General features: G+C 37.6%; 1 protein-coding gene across 1 annotated transcript in view; it reads right to left on the bottom strand.

Moving 5' to 3' along the window:
* The window catches only part of FREM2 (FRAS1 related extracellular matrix 2), a 222227-nt gene that overhangs the window by 83048 nt on the left and 115978 nt on the right, over positions 1 to 23201 (bottom strand). Inside the window, exons 5-6 of the mRNA XM_036746176.1 lie at positions 18179 to 18304; positions 15380 to 15631 (exon numbers count right to left, since the gene is read on the bottom strand). Of these exons, the coding sequence (XP_036602071.1) occupies positions 15380 to 15631; positions 18179 to 18304 (378 nt within the window). The remainder of the gene's footprint in view (positions 1 to 15379; positions 15632 to 18178; positions 18305 to 23201) is intronic.

The raw sequence follows: 23201 nt of genomic DNA, 5'->3' as shown, positions 1-23201 counted from the left end.
AGAATTCAGGGAGAGGCAGAGGTGAGGAGGCAGGACATTTCAGGCATGAGGGAGAATCAGTGCAAATGCATGGAGTTGGGAGATGAAGGACTCGTGAGTAGATCACAGAATTGGTCAATTAAATTGTCTTTCTGGCTTCTCAGTCTCTTATGTGTTTGGTTAGTGTGACTAAAGTTTTAGAGCCACTGGGTGAAGTGATGTTTGTGTTTCTGAGCACGCCAAGATGAAGATCAGATCTTGTATTCACAGGAATTCAGCTAAAGTACAATTGCCCCTGTGAGGTCCAACCTGCTCAGTCATCAGAACTCTCATTCACTTTAACACCATCTAAATGTCGAGACTATAATCCTCCTTTTCGTTTGATTTTTAGAGGTAAATAAAATTTACATCTAGAGAGATAAGATGCATAGATCCCTGGAAAGGAAGCAAGATGCTTGCCCTTCAATGTGAGAGGCCTCTTTGGAAGAAGGCAGTGGGAGTCTCATTTCGTGCAGCTCTCTTGACAGCTAAGAAGTTGAATGCAACAAGTACTGTATCAAAAACCATGCCAAGAGTGAGGCCACTTTGGCATTTATTCAACCACACTCCCCTAGGGGCATAATGAGGGAGCCCCACATTCCACAGTCTCCTTTGCCAACATTGTTGTTCTATGATCTGTCTGTGGAGGAGGTGGGAAGGCAAATCACAAGGAAGTGATGAATCACACAGGCACACAAAGGTTTCCTATGTGCTAAGAACACACTCCACTCAAAGCCCTAAAATTCCAAACCACCCATTAATCTGTGCAATGGAAACATATCAGATAAAATAAAATAAAACACTACAATTATTTGGTAAAGACCAGTCTTATTAGGAATTCTATGTTCTCAGAGCATCTGAGAGCCCAGAAGGAAAGACTCCTAGGGATGAGGGATCATCTTGAGCCAAGCCCCAGTCCTATAACCAGCAAAAGCTCAGACACGGGGCTCTCGTCATTCACCTCTGACTTGTACCTGGTGCTACCATGCTACCAGGCCCTAGACGATCCAGGCTTCATGTCATTTTCCCTGCCATCTCTAACCATGACCTAACAGGTCACTTCAGCCATACACAGGCTGGTCACACACTTGATTTCATCATCATGGGTTAAACCTCTCTAACTGCACAGGACCATACGCTCCTACTATTCCATCTCTTCCTATGCATTAAACCTTCAAATGCCATTCTTTCTAGACTCACCACAACTTCCAGTAACTGTAACCTTTCTTGCTTTCCCAGATTATCGCCCCCATTCTAGCTACTTTCTTTGCTTCAGAATCTTGACTCTATAGTAATTAGTTCAACTTTACACTTTTCCCTATCTTTGAATCCCTTGTCTGGTTTGTCTTTTCACTACTTATGCCTTTCCAAACTGCTTCTCTGGAGTACTCTTATCAAACACCCTCTCTGCTCCCACCAGTTGTGCTACTGAATGTCCCTGGGGGAAGTCACAAAGCCACGCTAACAGTGTCCACTACAAATTGTTGTTATCCGCTCACAACTGGACCCTTACTATTTCCAGACATTCCTTTCACTTTTCACTGATTGACTCAATCTTAGGACCCATATTGGATGTTCTAAATCTTTCCTTCAGCCACCTACACAATCCTCTTTCTGGTTTATCTTAGCAGAAGAGCTATATTCATATTTTACTAGAAAAATTAGTATACTAAAAATTGGCATTCATAAGGAACTTTACAAGTTATTTGTTCTTCCCCAATTATATACTTCAGATTCCCTCAATGCCACCCTTCACATTCATCCTCTCCTCTTTTGCTCCCTTGACAGATGAAGAATTTACCTTTCTCTTGGCTGAGCTTCATTTGGACTCCTGATATAATTTCTTCTTGTTTCCTTTGGGTGCTTTCTTCTTCATTATTCCCTATTATTCCAATTTTTCTTCATCCACTGACTCCTTCCCTGCTGTCTACAAAAACTGATGATGATGACCTTCCTACATTTGACCCTCAAACTGTCATTCTATATTCAGCCTCCCTTTCACAGGCAAACTCCTAGGAAAAATGCCATTGTCACTGGTTGCTCATGTTTTCTTACCTCTCACTTCATCATCGAAACCTTGTATTCTCAAACCCTGCCCTTCTACCTCCTCCCCTCACTACTAGCACTACCATTTGACTTACTTTGCTCTTTCCAAGATCAGAAATGATCTCTTTGCTGCTCAACAGTGGCATTTTCTCATTTTTCTTTGTTCTTCTTAGCCTCCCTACAGCATTTGACACCTTTGGCCACCTTCAAACTATTCTCTCCTTCTTCCTGGATTTTCATGTTCTGTTCATGTTGTGGTTCTCTTCCTATCTGTCTGACTAATCCTACTCATGATGTCTCTAATGCTGATTGATATTTACATATATATATATATATATATATATACATATATATATATATATATATATATATATATACACACACATGTTCTTCTCTTCTAGTTGAATGTAAACTCCTTGAGAGCAGGGACTGTTAAATTTTTTTCTTCTATATACCCAGTTTCTAGCACAGTGCCTGGCTCTCAATAAGTACATGATAAATTTGCATGTTGAGATAAATTCAAATGAATGTGTCCTAGCCCCTTCTTTTTCAGGTAAGCAGACAACTAAAACGTCCAGGATGGAGAGTTGTTTATTCATTTCTAAAGATAATAATAATGCTAGCTTTCAGTGACTATAGAGCCATATTCTGGATCTCAGAATCCAAAGAAGATTCAAATCCAGCCTATGGTACTTTGCAACTGTGGGTAAATCAGTTACACTATAATGTGACATTTTGGTTCCTAAAAAATCACTCCATTATGCAAAATCGGGCAATAAAAACCACAGAGCTCATGGGGAAACTGGGTATAGGAGCACAATACACAAAAAAACTTATCAGTGATGCATAAAAAAGGATAGGAATCTAATGAAAAACAACAGCATGGTTTTATACATGTTAAATGATTGATAAATACATAAATATTATAATAAATAGTGGCAGCAGCCTTAAGTGAAGCTGGGTCTTTGCTCATGGGGATAGGCTAACAAAAGGGTTACCCTCAGAGGATTATAACTCCAAAACTCAGTATTTTTTTACATAGAAAAGGTTGCAAAGAATAGAAAACCCACAAACTTGGAAGATAACATGTCATGAAATGAGTTTGCTGATAGATGCTTGAGGTATACGTGTGTGTGGATTTTTATATTCCTTACACAGCTCAGTTCAGCTAGGTGAGGTGGGAAGTCATGCTATGCTCAAATTGTTCCCTAAAATATCAATCATGTTGGAACAAATGAGCATTTTCAAAGCAAATATTACAGTAAAACTGACAGTAATTTTTTTCATATCTATAAAATGTAAATAGTCATATTCATAAAAGGATTATTATGAAGAAAGTATTTTGTAAACTTTAAAGCCTTTGTAGAAATGTGACAGATTAGACTTTAATCTTTCAACTGACAAATTCAAATCATGAACATTGCCACTCAAAAATATCACTCTTTCTTGTAAAGAATGCTGAAAGCAATGAGCCAAGAAGGAAATAGGAATTCTATAGAGGAGGAGTAGATAGAGTGAAATTAAAGAAAAAAAACTCAGGGCATTTTTTTTAAACTGAGGTGATCTAGCATAATTCTTAATTTAAAGAAAAGAAAACTGATACTTGGCTTAGTGTCTTGCCCTAAGTCGCATGCTTAGGCAGGTCTTCTGAGTCTGGACACAATGCCTTTTCCAATATAATAATCTACTATTCTATCTTATTAATATGAATTAGCAAACACTTCCCCATGATTAAAGAGAACTAGCATGGCTAACTTATGTCAGCTTCAAAGACTATGATAGAATTTTAAAATATAGCTCATTTGATAGTAATTTATTTTTATGCGGTTATTCAGGGTTTAAAATTAATTTTATAAATAAAATACAAAATCACCAAATCTGTGAGTTTTCTGTAATCTTTTCTCAGAATTTAAAAAAAATGGATTTCAATACCTAGATTCCCAAATTAGGGAGACAGAAATGGAAATTTCCTATTTCTGTTCCAGTGAGGTACTTCTTTACATAGGAGATTTCTTTATATGGCTCGGATAGTTAAATCCTTTCAATATTGAGAAATTGATTAATCTTCTGTGATCCATTTCTTCTTCAGGTTTTGCTGAGGCTGCCAATTAACAATAGTGGGTTTTGCCAACATGAGTGAACCATCTCAAGTACAAAGGCAGCCCACTGATTTTTTGCACTGGTTAGTAGAAGGTAGAAATATTTTCACATTTCAGATAGGATCCACTTCACCATCCTGTGCCCTTTCTATTAAGTGTTTGCTTTATGTTGAATACTCTAAGCCTGGCAGAAATCTAATTCAATACAACTGATAAGGTACCTTTTTGGGTTAGATATTCATGACTCATTACAAGTACAATGCTTATGAATTTTAGTATCAGATCAAGTCTGTAATAAAATCCAGTAGAGCCCAAAGCTATTGCAACTTTCTTCCTCTCAGATGTGCACATAAATAGATATCTTCTTTATAAACTGCCTGAAGGCAGACAAATATAAGGTCCCCTGCTTGGACCCAGTCTCCTAGTAAATAACTGGTGCTTTTGGAGGCAAGATTAACCCTTTCTGGGTAACACAGGGCTATTCATTCACTTATTCAACAAATACTTTCCTAAAAACTTAGGAAATCTATGAGCCTGCTGAATCATCCATCAGTCATATACCTGGCAAAGGGCTTCAAGAGATAATTGTTTGCCAAGGAGAAACATTAGCACTGGAGCAGATACAAAATGGAGCAGATAAAGTTAAGTAAGCAAACTTTATTGAGAGGAGATATACAGCGGAGGGGCATTCCCTGAGGATGGATGTATGAGTCTGCTTGGATCTTGGAGGGAGTTAAGCACTCAATACTGGCTACTCTGGTGGGTTTCTATAGGGTTCTTTTCAGAGTCAAAGAGAACCAGGTAGTGGGGGCAGGAAGCTGAGCTGGGAGCTCAGACCTGAGGTCTTGGTCAAGGTTCAGCCCTGGTGCTGCCTCATTCAAGGGGGAATCATTGGTAGCAAGTTAATATCTGTCTGCAGGTAAAGGGGTCTTCAAGCTCCTGCAGGTATTAGTTGGACAGGGTGACTCAGGGATTTTTTGAGACTCCCTGGTTAGGCTACTGTATTCTTTACATATGTACATAGAAGCAGGGTAGTGGAGCTATAGTTCCTCATTTTAGTCTCATCCAGTCTGCATGCAATATTGTTCTGTTTACCAGAGCCCAGGAAATAACCACAACTGGTTGGACTAATGCTGAGACTCAGAAAATTTATAACAATTCACCAGCTGAGAAAAGTGGTTAATCAGCTAATTAGCAAGACAAAAGACAGTGATGAGATAAGCTTTGCAGTAAGTGATAAGAGCCCAAAATAGGAAGCCTTAACATTTTGAGGTACCTACTAAATCTTATCTTCTATTCTACTCTCTCTCCAGTTCCCTTTATCTCAACTGTCTTCCCTCCATCAGATTCATTTTCTCTTTCCCTCTTTCAGTGCTTTTCTTCCTAGCTCTAGGAGGGCATCTTCAGTCATCCTGATCTCTATCTTGCCACTGAACCCAGATCATTCCGGAGGAGAAAGTGAGGCTGGTGACTTTGCACACTTAAATCCAATTCATTTGCAAGTCATGGCATCACCTTCCCGATGTCATGGTCCTCTTTGAGAACAAAGGACAAAGAATAATACTCCTAGCTCTATGACTATGATTCATTTCCCTTCCAAGAAAGGAAAAAGGATCTATAGCCTATTCTTTGGACAGAAATGAAAACAGGCTGGGTACATAAAACCCTCTGGATGGGAAATGAGCACAAGAATTTGAACTAGCTCAAAGCCAGGGCAACGGGTTGCAGTAGAGACAACAGTTCGTCAAATGGTGGGTGAGCTAGCAACCATGATAATGATGATGACTTTGAGATAACTAAAGAACTTTAGGATACTGAGCCTAGAGTCAGTCATCTAGAATTTATTACACAAGCACCCATAATGTGCCAGGTAAGTGTTGAGGACGCAAAGAAAAGGGGAAAAGTCCTTTGTTTCAAGGAATCCACAGTCTAAGGGGGGGAGATAACATGCAAACAACTAAGTACAAATAGGACAAACTGGAGATAATAGGGAGGAGGCACTAAGATTAAGAAGGCCTGGGAAAGGCCTCTTCCAGAAGGTGGAACTTTAGGGTCAAATCAGTTTAAACAGGTTCGATCCTGTTCCATCTGGTTTGAACCCTAATTCTAATCCTAAATACATAAATGCCTATACCTCTAAGTACCTAATTGCCTAAGTGTCAATATGCCTAAATACTTACATACCTAACTACCTATGTACCTAATTGATTTCCAAAGTACCTATTTAAATACCTAAGTAGCAAATTACAAAATTACTTTAAGCAACAGAGTGATTAGCTTCTTAATTGGCTAGGTAACAAGTACCTAGGTCCCCAATTACCTTAGTACCAAATTACCTAATTTACACTTAAGTATTTGAGTTTAATCCAATTTAAATGGGTTCAAACCAGTTAAATCCAGTTTAAAATTGTTCAAACCATTTCAATCTGATTTGAAACAGGTCAATCTGGTCTGAATGGATTTAAACTGTTTCAGTCCAATTCAGGCTGCTTTAAAACAGTTCCGTTCAGTCAAAACAGGTAAAAAATGATTTAATTCAGTTCAGTCTGCTTCTGGATTGAACCCTAACCCTAATTATAACCCTAAATACCTATGTCCACCTAAATACTTAAGTGCCTAATTATCTAAGTGTCTAAGTACATAAGTAAATAAATACCTTATTACCAAAGGACATATGTCCACTTGTATATATCTAAGTGCCTAAATCCCTGAGTACCTATGTCCTCCAGTTGTAATTTTTCCTTGTTTTCAAAGAGGACCAACGACATAATGAGGTTATCGGGTGAAGTCTTGATTTCTGTGTGAATTGGATTTAAGTGAGGCAGAGTTGCACAGTCTTTGTCCTCACTCTCCTAGAGCCATTGAGGTCCAGTGGCAGCATAAAAGTCTGGACAACTGGCAATGTCCCAGGATGCATTGGATGATTTTGTTGTCTTCAATGTCTGACCAAACTCTAAGCACTCCACAGCACCTGCTTTAGCCACCCACATGGCCTTTGGAAAAATTGTTCTCATCCCCTCATTCCCCTGGGGGAAATCTTCACGTGCTTGAGGTAGACATCCCCTTAATTAACCAATGGGTTTGAGGCATATTGGTTACCTTCAACCTGGTTTGGTCTGTCTATTGAGACAGTTTTACTTGGGTATGGCTGCTGTGACAGTTTTAGTGATGTGTGTGTGTGTATGCATGAGTGTGCTATAGCTTAGAACCACAGATGAGAGTTGGGTGAAAGATGGATGAGCAGCTCCGAGAAGGGCTAGGCAAGCCCTTACACTCCATATATCCCAAGTACCTAAGTGACTATGTATCTAATTACCCAACTAATTACTAAAGTACCTAAATACCTAAGAGTGAATCCAGGAAAGATAGAAAATAGAGAGGAGTAAGAATATTCCACACATGGAAAACAACAGTCAGTGAAAAAGCTCAAAGCCTGAAGATAGAATGGTCAGTGAATTAAGAGAAACATGGAAACCAGGTTGACTGGATCTCAGTGTACACTAGAGAACAACAGAACACAAGAAAACTGGAAAGGTAGAAAGGGGCAAGGCTGTGAAGGGCTTTAAAAGCCAAACAGAAGATTTTATATTTAATCCTGGAGGTAATAGGAAACGCCTGGACTTTATTGAATTGGGTTCAGGGAAGTAACATGGCCACTTAGAGACGTGGTCTAAGAAAGAGAAAATTAAAATGAGACATAATTCCTGTATTCAAGTATATTAAAGGCCTTCATATTTATGAAAGAATAGACTTCAGTCTGGCCCTTGTAAGAAGAATTTGAAACAATGAAAAGAACTTGTAGAGAGGAATATTAAAATGGGTAAAAATGGTTCATATCATTACTCACAATCTTTTTTGGTTCTTGATACTATATATGTGCTTTTGTCTGTCTGTCTTTCTTCCCTGTCCCCCTTTTCTGACTATAATACTAATATTTCATTAATTTAGTAGATTCTTGATGTTATTAATATATTGCAATCCAACAAATATTAATCCTAATATGTCCAAGGTAACTGTAGCTACAAAGACAAAAGGGCTCCTTGCCCCTAAGGAGCTAACATTCTGGTGGACTGGGGAGGGGTGCAGGGCAGGTATAGCATATTACATAGCTTCGGACCCATTGTTGGCACTTAATAAATGCTTTTTGACTAGTTAAATTACAGGATGTCTCAAAAGTCTTAGTATAGTTTTAAGCTTTAATGGCTTTCAGGACACATTGAATAATGAAATGTAATTTCAGGAATGAGTTGGTCAACAAATATTTATTAAGTTTATAATGTGTCAGACACTGTGCTGAGTACCAGGAATTCAACTACAAGCAGAAAAAAAGATAGCCCCTGTTCTCAAGGAGATTACGTTCTTAAGAGGGGAAGACAGCACATGAGAGACTGAAAAGGGCAGTTATGAAGCTACTTGGACAGCGAGCATGGCAAAGAAAGTCCAGAGTGCCACACGGACAGGGCATGAAGAAGAAGCAAATAAGCTGAGTCTTGAAGAAAGCTAAGGCTCCTAAGGGGCACAGGTCAGGAATGAATGCATTCAAGGTGTGAGGGAACAGCCTATGTATGCAACAGCATGGAGATGGAATGTTCAGTTTTGAGAAAGTCTAGAAGGTTAACAGAATGTAGTGTTTGAATGGGAGTGAGAGACAATAAGTTTGGCAACTTAGGTGAAAGTCAGATTCTACCGGTGGGGGACCTGCAGCTTCAAGGACACATGTGGCCCTCTAGGTCCTCAAGTGTGGCCCTTTGACTGAATCCAAACTTCACAGAACAAATCCCCTTCATAAAAAGATTTCTTCTGCAAAACTTGGACTCAGACAAAAGGCCACGCCCAAGGACCTAGAAGGCCACATGTGATCTTGAGGCTGCAGGTTCCCCATACCTGTTAGACTTTAGTTTATACAGATATTATTCAGGACATGTATGATTAGAAAAGAAGACATGCTGGTCATGTAGAAAGTATGAAGTATAACTCAGCCAGGCTTAACACTGCACTAGTAGAGGTAAACAGGCCTAGTGTCAAGCTGGTAGACTCAGAATCAAGAGAAAGCACATCAGCATATTTGAGTAGATATTGCATGGGAGAATGTATACAATTAGGCACAATGTATAATTTAAGTGTATTTGCAAAATGTGTGTCATACTTAATAAAATTTTATATTCTTTCATTACTATGTAAATCAAGTGAATTCAAATTTTTAATATCTCAAGCTAATTTTAAAAATCACCCACCAAACTAAAATAAATTCTTTTACTTCCTTTGATTTTTTTTGTAGGTCATTCAGGTCAATTCATATAAAAGAAACCCTTTGCCTTATTGCTCTATGCCAGGAGTTCTTAACTGAGGTAAGACAGATTTCAGGAGGTCCATGAATTTGGATGGGAAAGAAAAGTATTTTCACCAACCTCCAGGTAAAAGTTAGCATTTCCATCAATCATTTAAACACCTCATTCTTAAAAGGAACCCATAAACTTCACCTGTCTCTGAAAGGGACCCATGACACATAAAAAACCCTAGAGATTCTGTTATAGGCAAATAGAAAAAATGAAATGTTTTGGATGTTTATTTTAGGAAGATTTATAATGTTTTTTTTAAGGGGTTAACAATCCCACTTTAATCCAACATACAAATTTCATTCACTTAGTTCAGGAGGAAAAGCCAGTAACCTGAACTTCAGAGCAAATACAAACAAATTACAAACAGAGACAATAAGATTTATAATGTTAAAGCTAATGAGATCAGGTAGGAGATAATTGCTATAATCTTGGCATGTGATGATAAGGATTGGAAGAAGGATAGTGAAAACAGTAAAGAAAAGACAGATGGTAGGGACATTAAAGAGACTGATTTCCTGTGGGTTGGTGGAGTGATAGGATAGAGAAAGAGACCAATAAAACAGATTTTGAGTTTCAGTGATAGAGAGAGTGAAAATATTGTTGACAGAAACAGGAAAGTCAGAAGGGGTGCTGGTATTTGAGGATGCTGTCTGAGATACAGTGAGAGTAGAAAGTCCAAGAAGAGATATCCAAAATAGAGTTGAGAACATAGGACAGAAGTTGGGACGTAGGCCAAGGATGAAATTACGGATGTGGACGTCATGTACATAGATGTGTAAACCTCCTGCTTCAGGGAGCAAGGAGGAAATGTAGTGAATCAGAAATCCCTAAATCTATCAGATCGTCTTTTTTTTTATTGCAGATTGCTTCAGATCATATCTTAAAACCCATTACAATTGAATTTTTTAAATGTTCCTGCAGATTTGCATTCCCTCTCTCTCTCTCTCTTCCTCTCTCTCACAGACACACATGCACGCATGCACACAAACACACACACACATACACACACACACACACACACACACACATTATTTAAGTTTATTCCTGGGTTTTACATATGTGGGTTCTGTGCTTTAGGTGGCTACTATTTCAGAGGACTCAGGAACAATGTGTGTAATCCAGAAGAGTTGCCACTAGGTGGCATCTGAGGTGCACTCTCAAGGTCCAAACAGCTAGGCTTCCTGTTAATGTTCTTTCTATTACTATGCCTAACAGCTAGGTTCTGTATAGTTTACAAAGCACTTTACATCTGTTTTCTCAATTGATCCTCACAATGACCCTGTGAAATAGGTGTTTATAATCCCCATTTTGTGGTTGTGCAGTTTCAGTTCTGTCCGACTCTTTGTGACCCCATTTGGGGTTTTCTTGGCAAAGATACTGGAGGGGTTTGCCACTTCCTTCTCCTGCTCATTTTACAGATGAGGAAACTGAGGCAAACAGAGTTAAGGGACTTAACCATGGGCACATAGCTAGTAAGTGTTTAAGGCGTGATTTGAACTCAGTTCTTCCTGACTCCAGATCCTATCCACTGCACTACCTAGCTACCCCATTTCCATTTTACAGAAAAGTAAACTGAGGCTGAAAGGGGTAATGTGATGTATCCAGGGTCCCACAGCTGTTACATGCTTCAGGTAAGATTAGAGTTCTGGTCTTCCTGATTCCAAGTCCAACAGTCAAGCCACTCTGCCACCTTGCTGTATCATGGGGAACATAGCATCCTTTTCTACTCAACTTTTAAGTTAAAAATTGTTGTTACTTTAAGAAAAAACAGCCTGTATTTTGAATTCCCCTTGCTTGCTCTCTCCTTATGGCCCAGAAGAAAAGGAGAATGAAAAATCATGTGGCAGTTCAATACTACTGGTCTTTTTGAAGGCAGTGATGATGACTATAACCATAAACACTTCCATCCTCCTCAAAGGTCTTTTTCAAATGAAGTGGGAGTTCTGTTGCTATTTGATGAATTTGTTTTAAACTTTTCTTTTGTATTCTCCCCTCCAACCTCCCCCTCTCCCTCCTATTACGGAAATTTGAATAGAATATACATAATTAAGTTATTCTGGATATAGACTGCCAACTTTATTTTTAAAAAGGACTGTTCTCCTTTTCTTAGAAAATAAGACTCTAAAACTATTAAAAAGAAAATTTTAAACAGAACTGAAAGAAAGTTTCTTAAATCTAGCAATGTACATTATTTTAAAACCACAAGATGTCCTTAAATGATCTTATTCTCCACAATGTATTATTTTTCACAAAAAAATGCCTTTGGTATTTCCACCTCAAAGGATGTCATTCAACTCTAAAAGAATCATCCTTGAATTTAGGTGGCCACAAGTGGTGGAAGTGTGCCCAAATATGTAATATAATTTTGGGGCCTCCTTCATTTAAAATGAAAATAAACCAACTTTCTACAAGCTTTTGAAAGGCCATGTGGGGTAGTGGATAGAGAGTCAGCTTTTGAATTAGGAAAACCTGGATTAAAGTCCTGTTTTTGGCACATACAGGCTGTGTGACTGGGGAGCTCGTTTAACTTCTTAGCAGTCTATGCAGCTCTCTAAGACTATAATGGTACCTGAATTATTGGTAAAGGGAGTTTCCTTACCGAGTAGTTCCCTTTACCAGTGAAATCACAATCCCTACTGTTTATCCACATCTGACCATAGATTTTTACTTTATTTATATTGAAAAGTTAACTTCTTAATAAACCTAAACACCAAAAGGCAACAATACTTTCAGAATAAAGTTTGAAGCTGTATGCAAGGAGGATTTTGTTATCCTTTTAGAGTTTAGTTTCTCAGGATCCATGGCCATTGGCAATGTCTAGTTTCCAGGTCTTAGATAATAACTTCCAGAATAGTCTCAAGGATATTAGATAATAATCCCTACAATCATAGTAACAGACAGTCCTACTGAGGCTGCACCATGAGATATGGGAGTGGCATAATTGATATTTACTAGTTTGTGCAGAATGATGATATTGTTAAAGTTAATTTGTGAGCTTAATGTTGGCAAGATGCCTTCTTTGTCTATTGCCCTATAAAATAGGTGGACACTGGTCAGTTAGTTGGGGAAGCCATGGGTAATGCATAGAGGAATGCATGTATCTGCCTCAACTGGCCCCCATTGAAGTCTGAGGGGGATTTAGGGTAATGCACAAGCTGTGCCTGTCCCAATTGACCCCATCAAGATGTAGGGGTAGTTGCCCCCTTCCTTCTTGCTGGCCCCTGCGAGAAGGTTGATTAGGGATCTGTAGGAGTTTGTGCTTATTATCAGCAATACTGTGTTAGAGAAAACTAGACTAGAATATAGCTTATTATTAACCCCTCTGAAGCTGTCTTTCCTATCTGACCAGATCAAGAGTGAACCTGTTAGAGTCTGGAATCCAAAACCTCTAGTGCCTCTTGTGTGTTATCAGTGAAACAGAAGCAAATATTGAGTTATAATATTTTTTTTAGCTCTCTCTCAAATATCATTCCTTGTCCTTTTCCTCCCTTTTCCTGCTCTCTGTTTCAAACTGTGAGCTGTGCATCATTTAGTGTATGCCAAAGGGCCTTTCTGGTCTCCAACTGTGCCCAACTCATGAGACTTCAGGGGTGCTTAGGTGTCAGAGCTCCAACAGATTTTCTCCCCAAGGCAAAAACTCTGGCTTTGCCATTCTCTTCTTCTTGTTACTTTGAGGGAAATTCTGGCACCAGAGAAGAAATAACTGTGTAACCTTGTCTCTTTGTGGCTCCCTACACTGCCACCCATGTCTCACTTCTTTCTTCACTGGATATTTGAAAAAAAACCCAAAACTGCTCTCCAGAATGGCTGGATCAGTTTACAACTCCACCAACAATGTAACAATGTTCCAATTTTCCCACATCCTCTCCAGCATTTATCATTTTCCTGTTTTGTTACGTTAGCCAATCTGACAGGAGAGATGTGGTACCTAAGAGTTGTTTTGATTTGCATTTCTCAAAGCAATAGTGCTTTAGAGAATTTTTTCATATGACTATAGATATCTTTAATTTCTTCCTCTGAAAACTGCCTATTCATACCCTTTGACCACTTCTCAATTGGGGAATTACTTGTATTCCTATAAATTTGGTTCAGTTCCTTGTATATTTTAGATATAAGGCCTTTATCAGAGACACTGGTTGTAAAGATTTTTTCCCCAATTTTCTGTTTCCCTCCTAATCTGTGTTGCATTGGCTTTGTTTATACAAAAACATTTTAATTTAACATAGTCAAAATTATCCATTTTGCATTTTGTAACACTCTCTGTCTCTTGTTGGGTCATGAATTCTTCCCTTTCCCATTAATGTGACAGGTAAACTATTCCTTCCTCTCCCAAATTGCTTATAGTATCAGCCTTTATTCCTAAATCATGAACCCATTGGTATGTGGTAAAAGATATTGGTCTATGCCCAGTTTCTGCCATACCATTTTCCAATTTTCCCAGTAGTTTTTGTGAAATAGTGAGTATCCTTTGACCCAGCAATGCCACTTGTAGGGCTCCATCCCAAAGAGATCATACAAGTGGGAAATGGACCTGTATGTACAAGAATATTTATAGCAGCTCTTTTTGTGGTGACAAAGAATTGGAAATCAAAGGGATGCCCATCAATTGGGGAATGGCTAAACAAATTGTGGTATATGAACGTAATGGAATACTATTGTGTAATAAGAAATGAGGAACAGATGGACTTCATTATAACCTACAAAGACTTACATGAACTGATGCTCAGTGAGGGGAGCAGAACCAGGAGATCATTACACATGATTACAGACACATGGTATCTGTAAGGACTAACTTTGATAGACTTGACTCCTCTCATCAATACAAGGTTCAAAGATAGCTCCAAAAGACTCATGATGGAAAAAGCTATGCACATCCAGAGAAAGAATTATGGAGTCTGATTGCAGATGGAGGCAAACTATTTGCTCTTTTTTTTTCCTTCTTTTTTGGTTTTGTTTCTCCTTTCTCATGATTTATTCCATTGGTTATAATTCTTCTTTATAACTAGACTGTTATGTAAATAACTTCAATGTGAAGTACACGTAGAACCTACGTTGGATTGCACGCCATCTTGGGGCGGGGCAAAGAGGGAGGGGGAGAAAATGCAGAACCCCAAAACTTGTGTAACTGAATGTTGTAAACTAAAAATAAAAAATAAATTAAAAAAACTCCAAAACTAAATCTAACAACATACTTTTCTACATGGAAACTTTATAAAATCCATATCTGTCCGTCTGTCTGTTTCTTTCTCTGTCTGTGTTTCTCTATCTCTGTCACTCTTCCTATCAGAGGAAGGGATTTTTCTTTGGAATTTCTCTTTAAGGGGATGGGGTGGAACAAGATCTTCCTGTTCTCTTTCACAAGCTTTCTAGTTACTGATTTAACATCCTTGCCTGGCAGGTTCCATCAGGAATGGCTTTGGATACAGACTTTAATTACAAAATCCATCCAGACTAGCACAAGCAGAAAATAACTGGGTTTACCTGCATTTGCTTTCCTTATTTTTTCCCTCATCATAAAAAAGCATTAGTCATTTAATATTGCCTGATATCAGGTTACATAGTGTATAAAATGAAACTATGTATGGCCTTTGTTCTCTAAGCACTTAAAAATCATATTATGCAGACAAAATCAGATATTATGCAGAGACATAGAGGCAGCAGAATAAGAATAATTAATTCTAAAATAAGTGTGAATATTGCCATTTTTCAAAGGTTTCTATTTCACTGACTTTAGGCTTGATTGAGAGAGGAAACAGGTAGAGATGGAGAGAACATCAAGTTGATATACGATGGGTGGATAGCATATTTACATTATCATCCTCTGCCACATTTTGCTTCTTCTAGAGACAACATTTAGAATGATAAATTAGTTCTTACCATCATCTTTGTCAGGAATAATTGTAACTTGAGCCCCTGGGAACTCTGAGCCAATTCTTCCGCCCATGGGCATGCTCAGCAGAACGTGAAATGTTTCAGCCTCTTCATACAAAGAGTCGTCAATAATAACAATCCGGCACATTTTCTCCCGTTCATCTTTGTCAAATCGGAGAACACTGGTATGATCCTCAGGCCTGGATATGTAATCAGAATAGGAGAGCACAGATGTTGGGATGGTCCCTGTTGCGGTTCCTGGGAGGAGAGAGTGGTCAAAAAGTTTCATGAGGAAAAATATTTCAAAGCTGCTTTCAAAGATGCTAATTTTTATGTCCAGAATTTTGCTTTGTTATTCCCAATGAATTATCATAATGATCAATAACTTCTTCCCCTTTGCTACTGCCTTAGTTATTATTTACATTTCTAAGGATTTTAAGCTGAATCCAAGCCACTCAAAAATAAATAAGTATTATTGTCTCCCATTTTTCCTCCTCCTGAGTTCCAAATCAAAGGTACAATTTAAAGACTTCCCTTAGGAATTATAACAATATGCTCAGAGATTAATAAAATATTAAGGACTGCTTTCACCTAAACACAGCTTTTAAAAAGCAATACAGAAACTTTTCATGTTTCTGGTAAGCAAAAATATTTCATTCCTGGTAAGGTTCTTCAGATTATAATTCAAATAAGGAATAATTTTGTGTTAGACAAAATCAATTTTTTGGTTAGAAATGGTTTGACATAAAAAGAGAAGGAAAAATTTCTTAACATAAATTTCTGTTACAGATTATATATACATACATGCATTACTCATGTATAAGCAAATTATTTTGAAATGCTATAACTAAAATTTAATATTCAAGCATCTGAACTGTCATTCTTTGTTCTACTATGTGAAAACAAATAACCAGATTGACGTTTTGTCTTCCAGAAAGAGGATATTATTTATTTCTAAGGCAAATACATATTTTTAAGGGGCCAGGAAATGTGTTGGGTTAAGTAACAAAGGCTACTCCAGATTTTTTAGGAATCTAAACTTAACTAGGGTAAACCCCAAAGATTTTCCTAGGAATATGTCAGAGGGTTATAGGCAGTGAGTGGCACCCAGATGGTTAAGGGGGAATTTAGTATAAATTCCAATAATCTTTAGCTGTCTATATGATGGCCAGTAAGTGGTTAATCTTGAAATCTTGCCTCAGTGTAGTGGAACAAACTATTTCCTCTGGCTGCTCTGATTTTACTGCAATGATTTACTCTACTAAGATATCCTCCTGGGTGAACTGGTTTATTCCTTCTACTGGAACATCAAAACAGCCCAAGAATGCTAGAGAAAATCAGTACCTGTCAATGGATGATGGATTAGATCTATGGAAAAGTCAGCCACAAATCCAATATGAGTTAGTCCTGAGTTTAAGCTCTAATAAATTAAACTAGAAAGACATAAATACCTCAGCAAGATACTGTATTTGTCTCTATGAAACAAAATGTTGGTCAGGTGTAGTTAAACTATAAAATTTCCTAAGTTCTCTCTTCTGTTAGACATTTTGTCATTTTAAATTACCTTGCAGGTATTAATAAAAATCCAAAAACTACACAGCTGTCCAGGTGCTACAAATTACTGACATTTATATAGCTCTATAAAGTTTGCAGAGCACTCTTTTTTTTTCTCTCTCTCTCTCCATATATACATATATATGTATATATATATGTACATACATATATATATATATATATTCTCTTATTTGTTAAGTGCCACAATAATCTGAGGAGTAAGTACTATAGTTATAATATTGCTCAATTTATAAAGAGAGAAACCGAGGCTCAGAATGGTTGAGTGATCGGCCATATAAGTATAGGATATAATAATTGTTTTTGTTGTTCAGTCATTCAGTTGTGTCTGACTTTTTGTGACCCCATGTGAAGTTTTCTTGGCAAAGATGCTGGAATACTTTATCATTTCCTTTTCCAGCTCATTTTACAGATGAGGAAACTGAGATAAAAAGCATTAAGTGACTTGCCCAGGGTCATACAGCTAGAAAGTGCCTGAGGCCAGATTTGAATTCAGGTCTTTCTGATTCTATGCCTATCAGTCTATCCATTGAACCACCTAGCTATGTAATAACAGCACATATTTATGAAGAGCTTACTATGTGCCAGGCATGTTGCTAAAAGCTTTATAATTGTTATCTCATTTGATTCTCATAATAACCCTGAGAGGGAAGTGCTATTATTCTCCCCATTTTACAGATAAGGGTCACACAGCTAGTGAGTGTCTGAGGCTGGATTTGAACTTAGATCTTCCTGATTCCGGTACTCTATCCCCTGTACCACTCTTCCTAACTCCTGACCCTAATGGTATCAGACTCAAATACTGACTTAGGAAACCACAAATTAACATTCATTCTGTTGTACTAGATTTTTAGTTATTTTGTTAACTATTTCACAATTACAGTTTAATCTGGTTTGGCTGCACTCAGGAGTGTTATGGGACACATGGGCAGCTTATTTGATACCTCTCCACTAAAGTTCACCATTAATAATCCACTGAGTAGAACCTTCAAATTCCTTTAATTCAGAGTATTTGTACCTGAGGCATTTAAGGTTGTTTGGAAAAGTAAACTTATTTATTCAGTAGTCCTAGATCCCTGGTAAAGAATGTCTCCTAAGCTTCTTCACTAATTAGTGGTTTATGAAAAACAAAAGGGAAGGTAGCTGCTCTTAGGGTAAACCTATCTGTGTCTTTGCCTTGAGAGGATTCTCTTTTCTTCAGTCATCATTTGTGTGTAACCTGACTTGTACTACCTTGTTGAGTGTAGCAGATCACCATTAATTCCTGGCTCACATCTCCACTTCTCTTCACAGGGATGAACAATTCACCAACATCTTCTTCAATGGTGTAGACAGACTGAGGAATAAAGACAGTTGATTCTGCAGAGATAACGTAGAATAAACAGTCATTACTGTACTTCCTGAGATCATCACCTGTGAAACAACCATATACATATTCAAAATCTCCCCTAGTGTTTGTTTTTGTTTTGTTGTTTTGTTCCTTTCATAATGTCCTACAGAACAATGGTGGGGGTAGGGGGAAAGTATGGAGGGAAGGAGACAAACATCTAAGACATACAAACTCAAAGCCAAAGCATCATCCTCTTGGGAATTAAAAAAAAATGATTTCTCTTTCATCTCCTCTGTAATCTCTTTTTCTCACTTTAAGTAAGGGCTTCTGGCATACCTTCCCTGAAAACTAGTTTTGGCCTCTTGGCAGAGAATGAAACTTCAGCAAATTAATTTAATCTCTTTCACTTTGGATGTTGAATGCTTAGAGGGATAATCATGCAATGTACACTTTTTTTGAAAGCAGAAATTCCTTTGGAATTCAGGACTCTATTCATCAGATGTAAAGAAGCATTTATTTGGACTCTTTCCCTACAAGAGTAACGATGATATATACAAGTGTACTCACACAAGAATAAACTTCTCATTTTTTAATGGTAGATGAAGGTGATATAAAAAAGGGTCATAACAAACATTTTCCATTCAGATGATTGAAATGATTTTCCAAAACATTTATTATATAGTAATGTAGGAAATGACTGCTTAACATAATTACTTCAGAACTTATTACATAAAGGCTTTGTGGACAATTTCTTTTAAAAAAGAATACTGAAAACAATTCATCATGTTCTCTTTGAAGCACTGTACCACATCACTCTGTGATGGTCCAAGAATACTAGAAATACTGCAGGTGAGAAAATAATACTTAATAGAAAATGTCACCTTACTGATTTGATAAAATCTGTGGCCTTAAGATTTCACAAATATAATTTTAAAAATCTCCAGTTTTATTATCTGAATTGGTTTTTTACAGCAGTTGCTTTTATCCAGCTAATTTATGCCATATTATTCTTAGTTGAAAAGCACAAGATTATGAAATAGAATTTAGCTTTGAATTAATTACACTTTTATGAATTAGGATTTCATTATTTCTAATTCCTTTAAAACAAAAACACATCCACAATGTTCAATTTCAAGGTAGAGATTTTCATCAACCTTTACAACAAAAACAGGAAAACATATCACACAAAGTTGATACGTATAATATTTTAGTAGTGTTGTTTTCTTTCAGATGAATATAGGGAAAGTCATTCCATCATCAAAAGAAATTTGATATTTGCCAGTGGACTTATTTTACTCTACCCTGCATGAAACTTGCAAGTCATACTTGGTATGGAAAAATCCAATCGTTGGGTGGTATTTATTATAATTAATACACATTCAACTCATCTGTACTAGTCAGGCACTTGTTTATAAAATTTACTTGAAAAATTCCATGTGTTGGATTTTAATTATTAAAGCCCCATGAGGTTTAAGTCTTGAATATCACTTTCTTACTCTGTACCACTTAAGCCTGTAGAGTAACACAGGGCAGCACTCCTTCCATTTGTCAGTAGACTTGAATTATGAAAGAGAGAAAAGTAGGGTGATCTTGGTGGGGGGCCTCCAGCTCTGGAATTCACTCCTCCACTTGGTCTGACAAAGCCTGGGCTTGCTGACCTTGAGGGCACAGTACCAGGCTTATCTATTCCCTTGGGCTTTTTTTATCTATGGGAAATGTGACTGGATATGTAGAGGGAGAAAGTGGTGGTGGGGGTGTAGAGGAGGAGAGGTTGATCTAGTGGAATTTTTTTCATAGATTTTTCTGTACTTCACTTTATCATGAGAACTGATAATTTCATGTGTGTAGCTTGCTTCAAGTGGGCACAGCATTTTGGGCTCATTCAGTGGTGGTGTAAATTTTTGTTTTTACAGCAACATGATCAATTTATCTTAAAGTAGCAATGCATTGGGAGTCAAAGAGCAAAGACAAGAGTGAAAAAAAGAGCCCAGTTTAAATTAGATTAAAAAGCATTGCCAAAGCAGACTTAGATTCTGGTAAATTACGAATAGAAGCAGAAAGAAAATAATTTAAAAAACATGTATCTAGGGATTGATTCCTCTGCCAGGAAATGTGTTGCCCAGAAGATCTGTCACTGTTAGAGAAAATGAAAAAAAAGTTGGTGCTCAATACATATGGATTAGTTAAGTAAGTGAATGAATGAATGTTTCAGTAACATGAGAGGATAAAACAATTGTCATCAGTATTATTGTTCTTTGTGTTAAATGAAGCTAAGTGACAGCCATTGTTTTCTTTATGAGTCAGTGAGTGTGACTGGAACAATGTCTGAACTGAAAATATTTATGATTACTAGCGCTGCCATTGTTTGTTACTTTAAGGGTCCAAGTGGTTTTCATAAGCCAAAATAAAGTGGTTGTTAGCACTCTGAGAAGGAAACATTTCTCTCTATAGAAGAGGTTCTTAACCTGGGGTCCATGGACTTATTTTCTTTTTTTTTTTTTTTTTTTTTGCTTTTTGGCATTTTTGGCAGGGCAATTGGGGTTAAGTGACTTGCCCAAGGTCACACAGCTAGTACATGTGTCAAGTGTCTGAGGCCGGATTTGAACTCAGGTCCTCCTGACTCCAGGGCCGGTGCTCTACTCACTGCGCCACCTAGCTGCCCCCAAGATGCACGTTCCCTCGAGAGGAACCCGATGGACTTATTTTCTAAAACAATTTTGTTGATGACCATATTTCAATATAAGTGGTTTCCTTTGTAATCTTAAGTTCTTCGGACATTTATAAGAATTATTCAGAGAAGGGAGCAGTGGGTTTCTCCAGAATAATAAAGAGGTCCATGACGCACCAAAGAAAAGCCTTGCTCTACAAGCTGACCAAATCTTAGTATATCAGAGACAGAGGTAGACAAAGATAAACACTACTCTGTAAAATTTAATAGGACAAAGTGAGTTCTTAAAAACCCCATTGAAATGCAAGAAAGAAAACAAAATATAGTGTCATGACTGATATTAAATTTAGCTCATTAAAACAACTTTCTGTAAATATTACAATACTTTTACATTGTGTTCTCCTTTAAATTTGTGGACAACTGATGTTGAACACAGGGTTTGTTACACATTTGAAAGCTAAATCTGGGAAAATCTATCAACCTGTCTACGTCTTATTTTTTCTCCTCTATAGAAGAGAAATAATCATATTTATCAACAACAATGGAGACACAAATGAATAATAAATAGGAACACTGTAATAGAAATCACGGCATGTACAAGAACATGCCACTCCTAAGAGCTGTCTGGCATAGCATTGCATGTGCAACTTAAGAATAACATGGAGGCTGAAGACTTTCCTCAGGTACTATACGAACATGAACTCCTTTCCTGATTGTTGAGTTCCTGCCTGGCACCACCATTGCATGAAAAACTCAGGCAGTCTACAGCATTTCTCTTCTGGTTCCACCTTGCCTTCCATGTTCTCCCCTTCACTTCTCTCTTCAACAAACCCCCTTTCCAGTTCCCCTTTTATGTTGTCTTTTCCTATTAGAATATAAGTCCCTTGAGGGCAGAGACTATCTTTTTGTTGCCTTGTATTTGTATCCCTAGCACTTATTACAGTGTTAACATGCTTAATAAATTCTCTCTGACTCTCTGTTATTGTCTGTCTGTCTGTCTCTCTCTGTGTCTCTGTCTCTCTCTGTCTCTGTGTACTTGTCTCTCTCTCTGTCTGTCTATATGTATCTGTCTCTGTCTCTCTGTCTCTGTCTTGCTGTCATTGTCTTTCTCTTTCTCTCTCTGTCTCTCTCTCTCTCTGTCTCTCTCTTTTTCTCTTTATCTGTCTGTCTCTCTCTGTCACTGTCTTGCTGTCATTGTCTGTCTGTCTGTCTCTCTCTCTCTCTCTCTCTCTCTCTCTGTGTCTCTGTCACTCTGTTTCTGTCTCTGTCTCTCTCTGTCTGTCTGTTTCTCTATCTGTCTCTGTCTCTCTGTCTCTGTCTTGTTGTCATTGTCTCTCTCTCTCTCTCTCTCTCTCTTTCTCTTTATCTGCCTCTCTGTCTCTGTCACTGTCTTGCTGTCATTATCTGTCTGTCTCTCTCTCTGTGTCTGTCTCTCTGTGTCTCTGTCACTCTGTCTCTGTCTGTCTCTGTCTCTGTCTCTCTTTCTGTCTCTCTGTCTCTTTCTCTGTCTTTCTCTTCTCTCTCTCATGTTGGGTTTTCAAGGAATACTATTTTACGTCAGTAAAAGCCTATACTTATTTCATGTAGCTTAAGATTTTTGAGTAGGGTTTTTTTTCTCAGCAGAATCACTTCCATTTGTACCTTTCTGTGTCCATTAGAAGACGAATATTCTATGGTTGTTATAATCTCCTATTTTCCCTAAGATTTCTTAATCACACAAAGCTGTGACCCACAGGCTGCACTGAGAGTTCACAGATATAGTTCAAAGGTAAAATTCCTGATGTTGGCAGGGCTGAGGTTCTGGCCTCCTTTCTTTATCACTTCTCTGTCCTCAGTTAGAATGAACTGTCATTTTATCAATTCTTGACACTTCAGCCTTCAAACTTAGCGGTGGACACGAATCAGCTACCCAGTGTTTCCCTTCATCCTACCTTCCCTACAGTGGAACAAATTACAATTAATTTTAGGTCTGGGGAGAAAAAAATGCCTGAGTCATCTGAATTCTGTGTCATGAACTTGAGTTCATACAAGGTGCACAAAAGTTGCTGCCTCTTTTCATTCAATTACATTAGAGTTCTTGAGACGTGCAAAATTCCACACTTCTCAGTGTGAATGAAGCTTATTCTCTGTTAAACAATAATTATTCAAACTAATATAGTCCCAGTGAAAAAGTGTCTAAAGTAGGCAAATATTTAATCCATTAGTTCAAGACTACATATGCACACACATATGTCTATGTTTTGCTGTCGTTCTTCAAA

This window comes from Trichosurus vulpecula, chromosome 2 (assembly GCF_011100635.1).
Source record: "Trichosurus vulpecula isolate mTriVul1 chromosome 2, mTriVul1.pri, whole genome shotgun sequence".
NCBI lineage: Eukaryota > Metazoa > Chordata > Mammalia > Diprotodontia > Phalangeridae > Trichosurus > Trichosurus vulpecula.
This window is presented reverse-complemented; position numbering and strand designations above follow the sequence as displayed.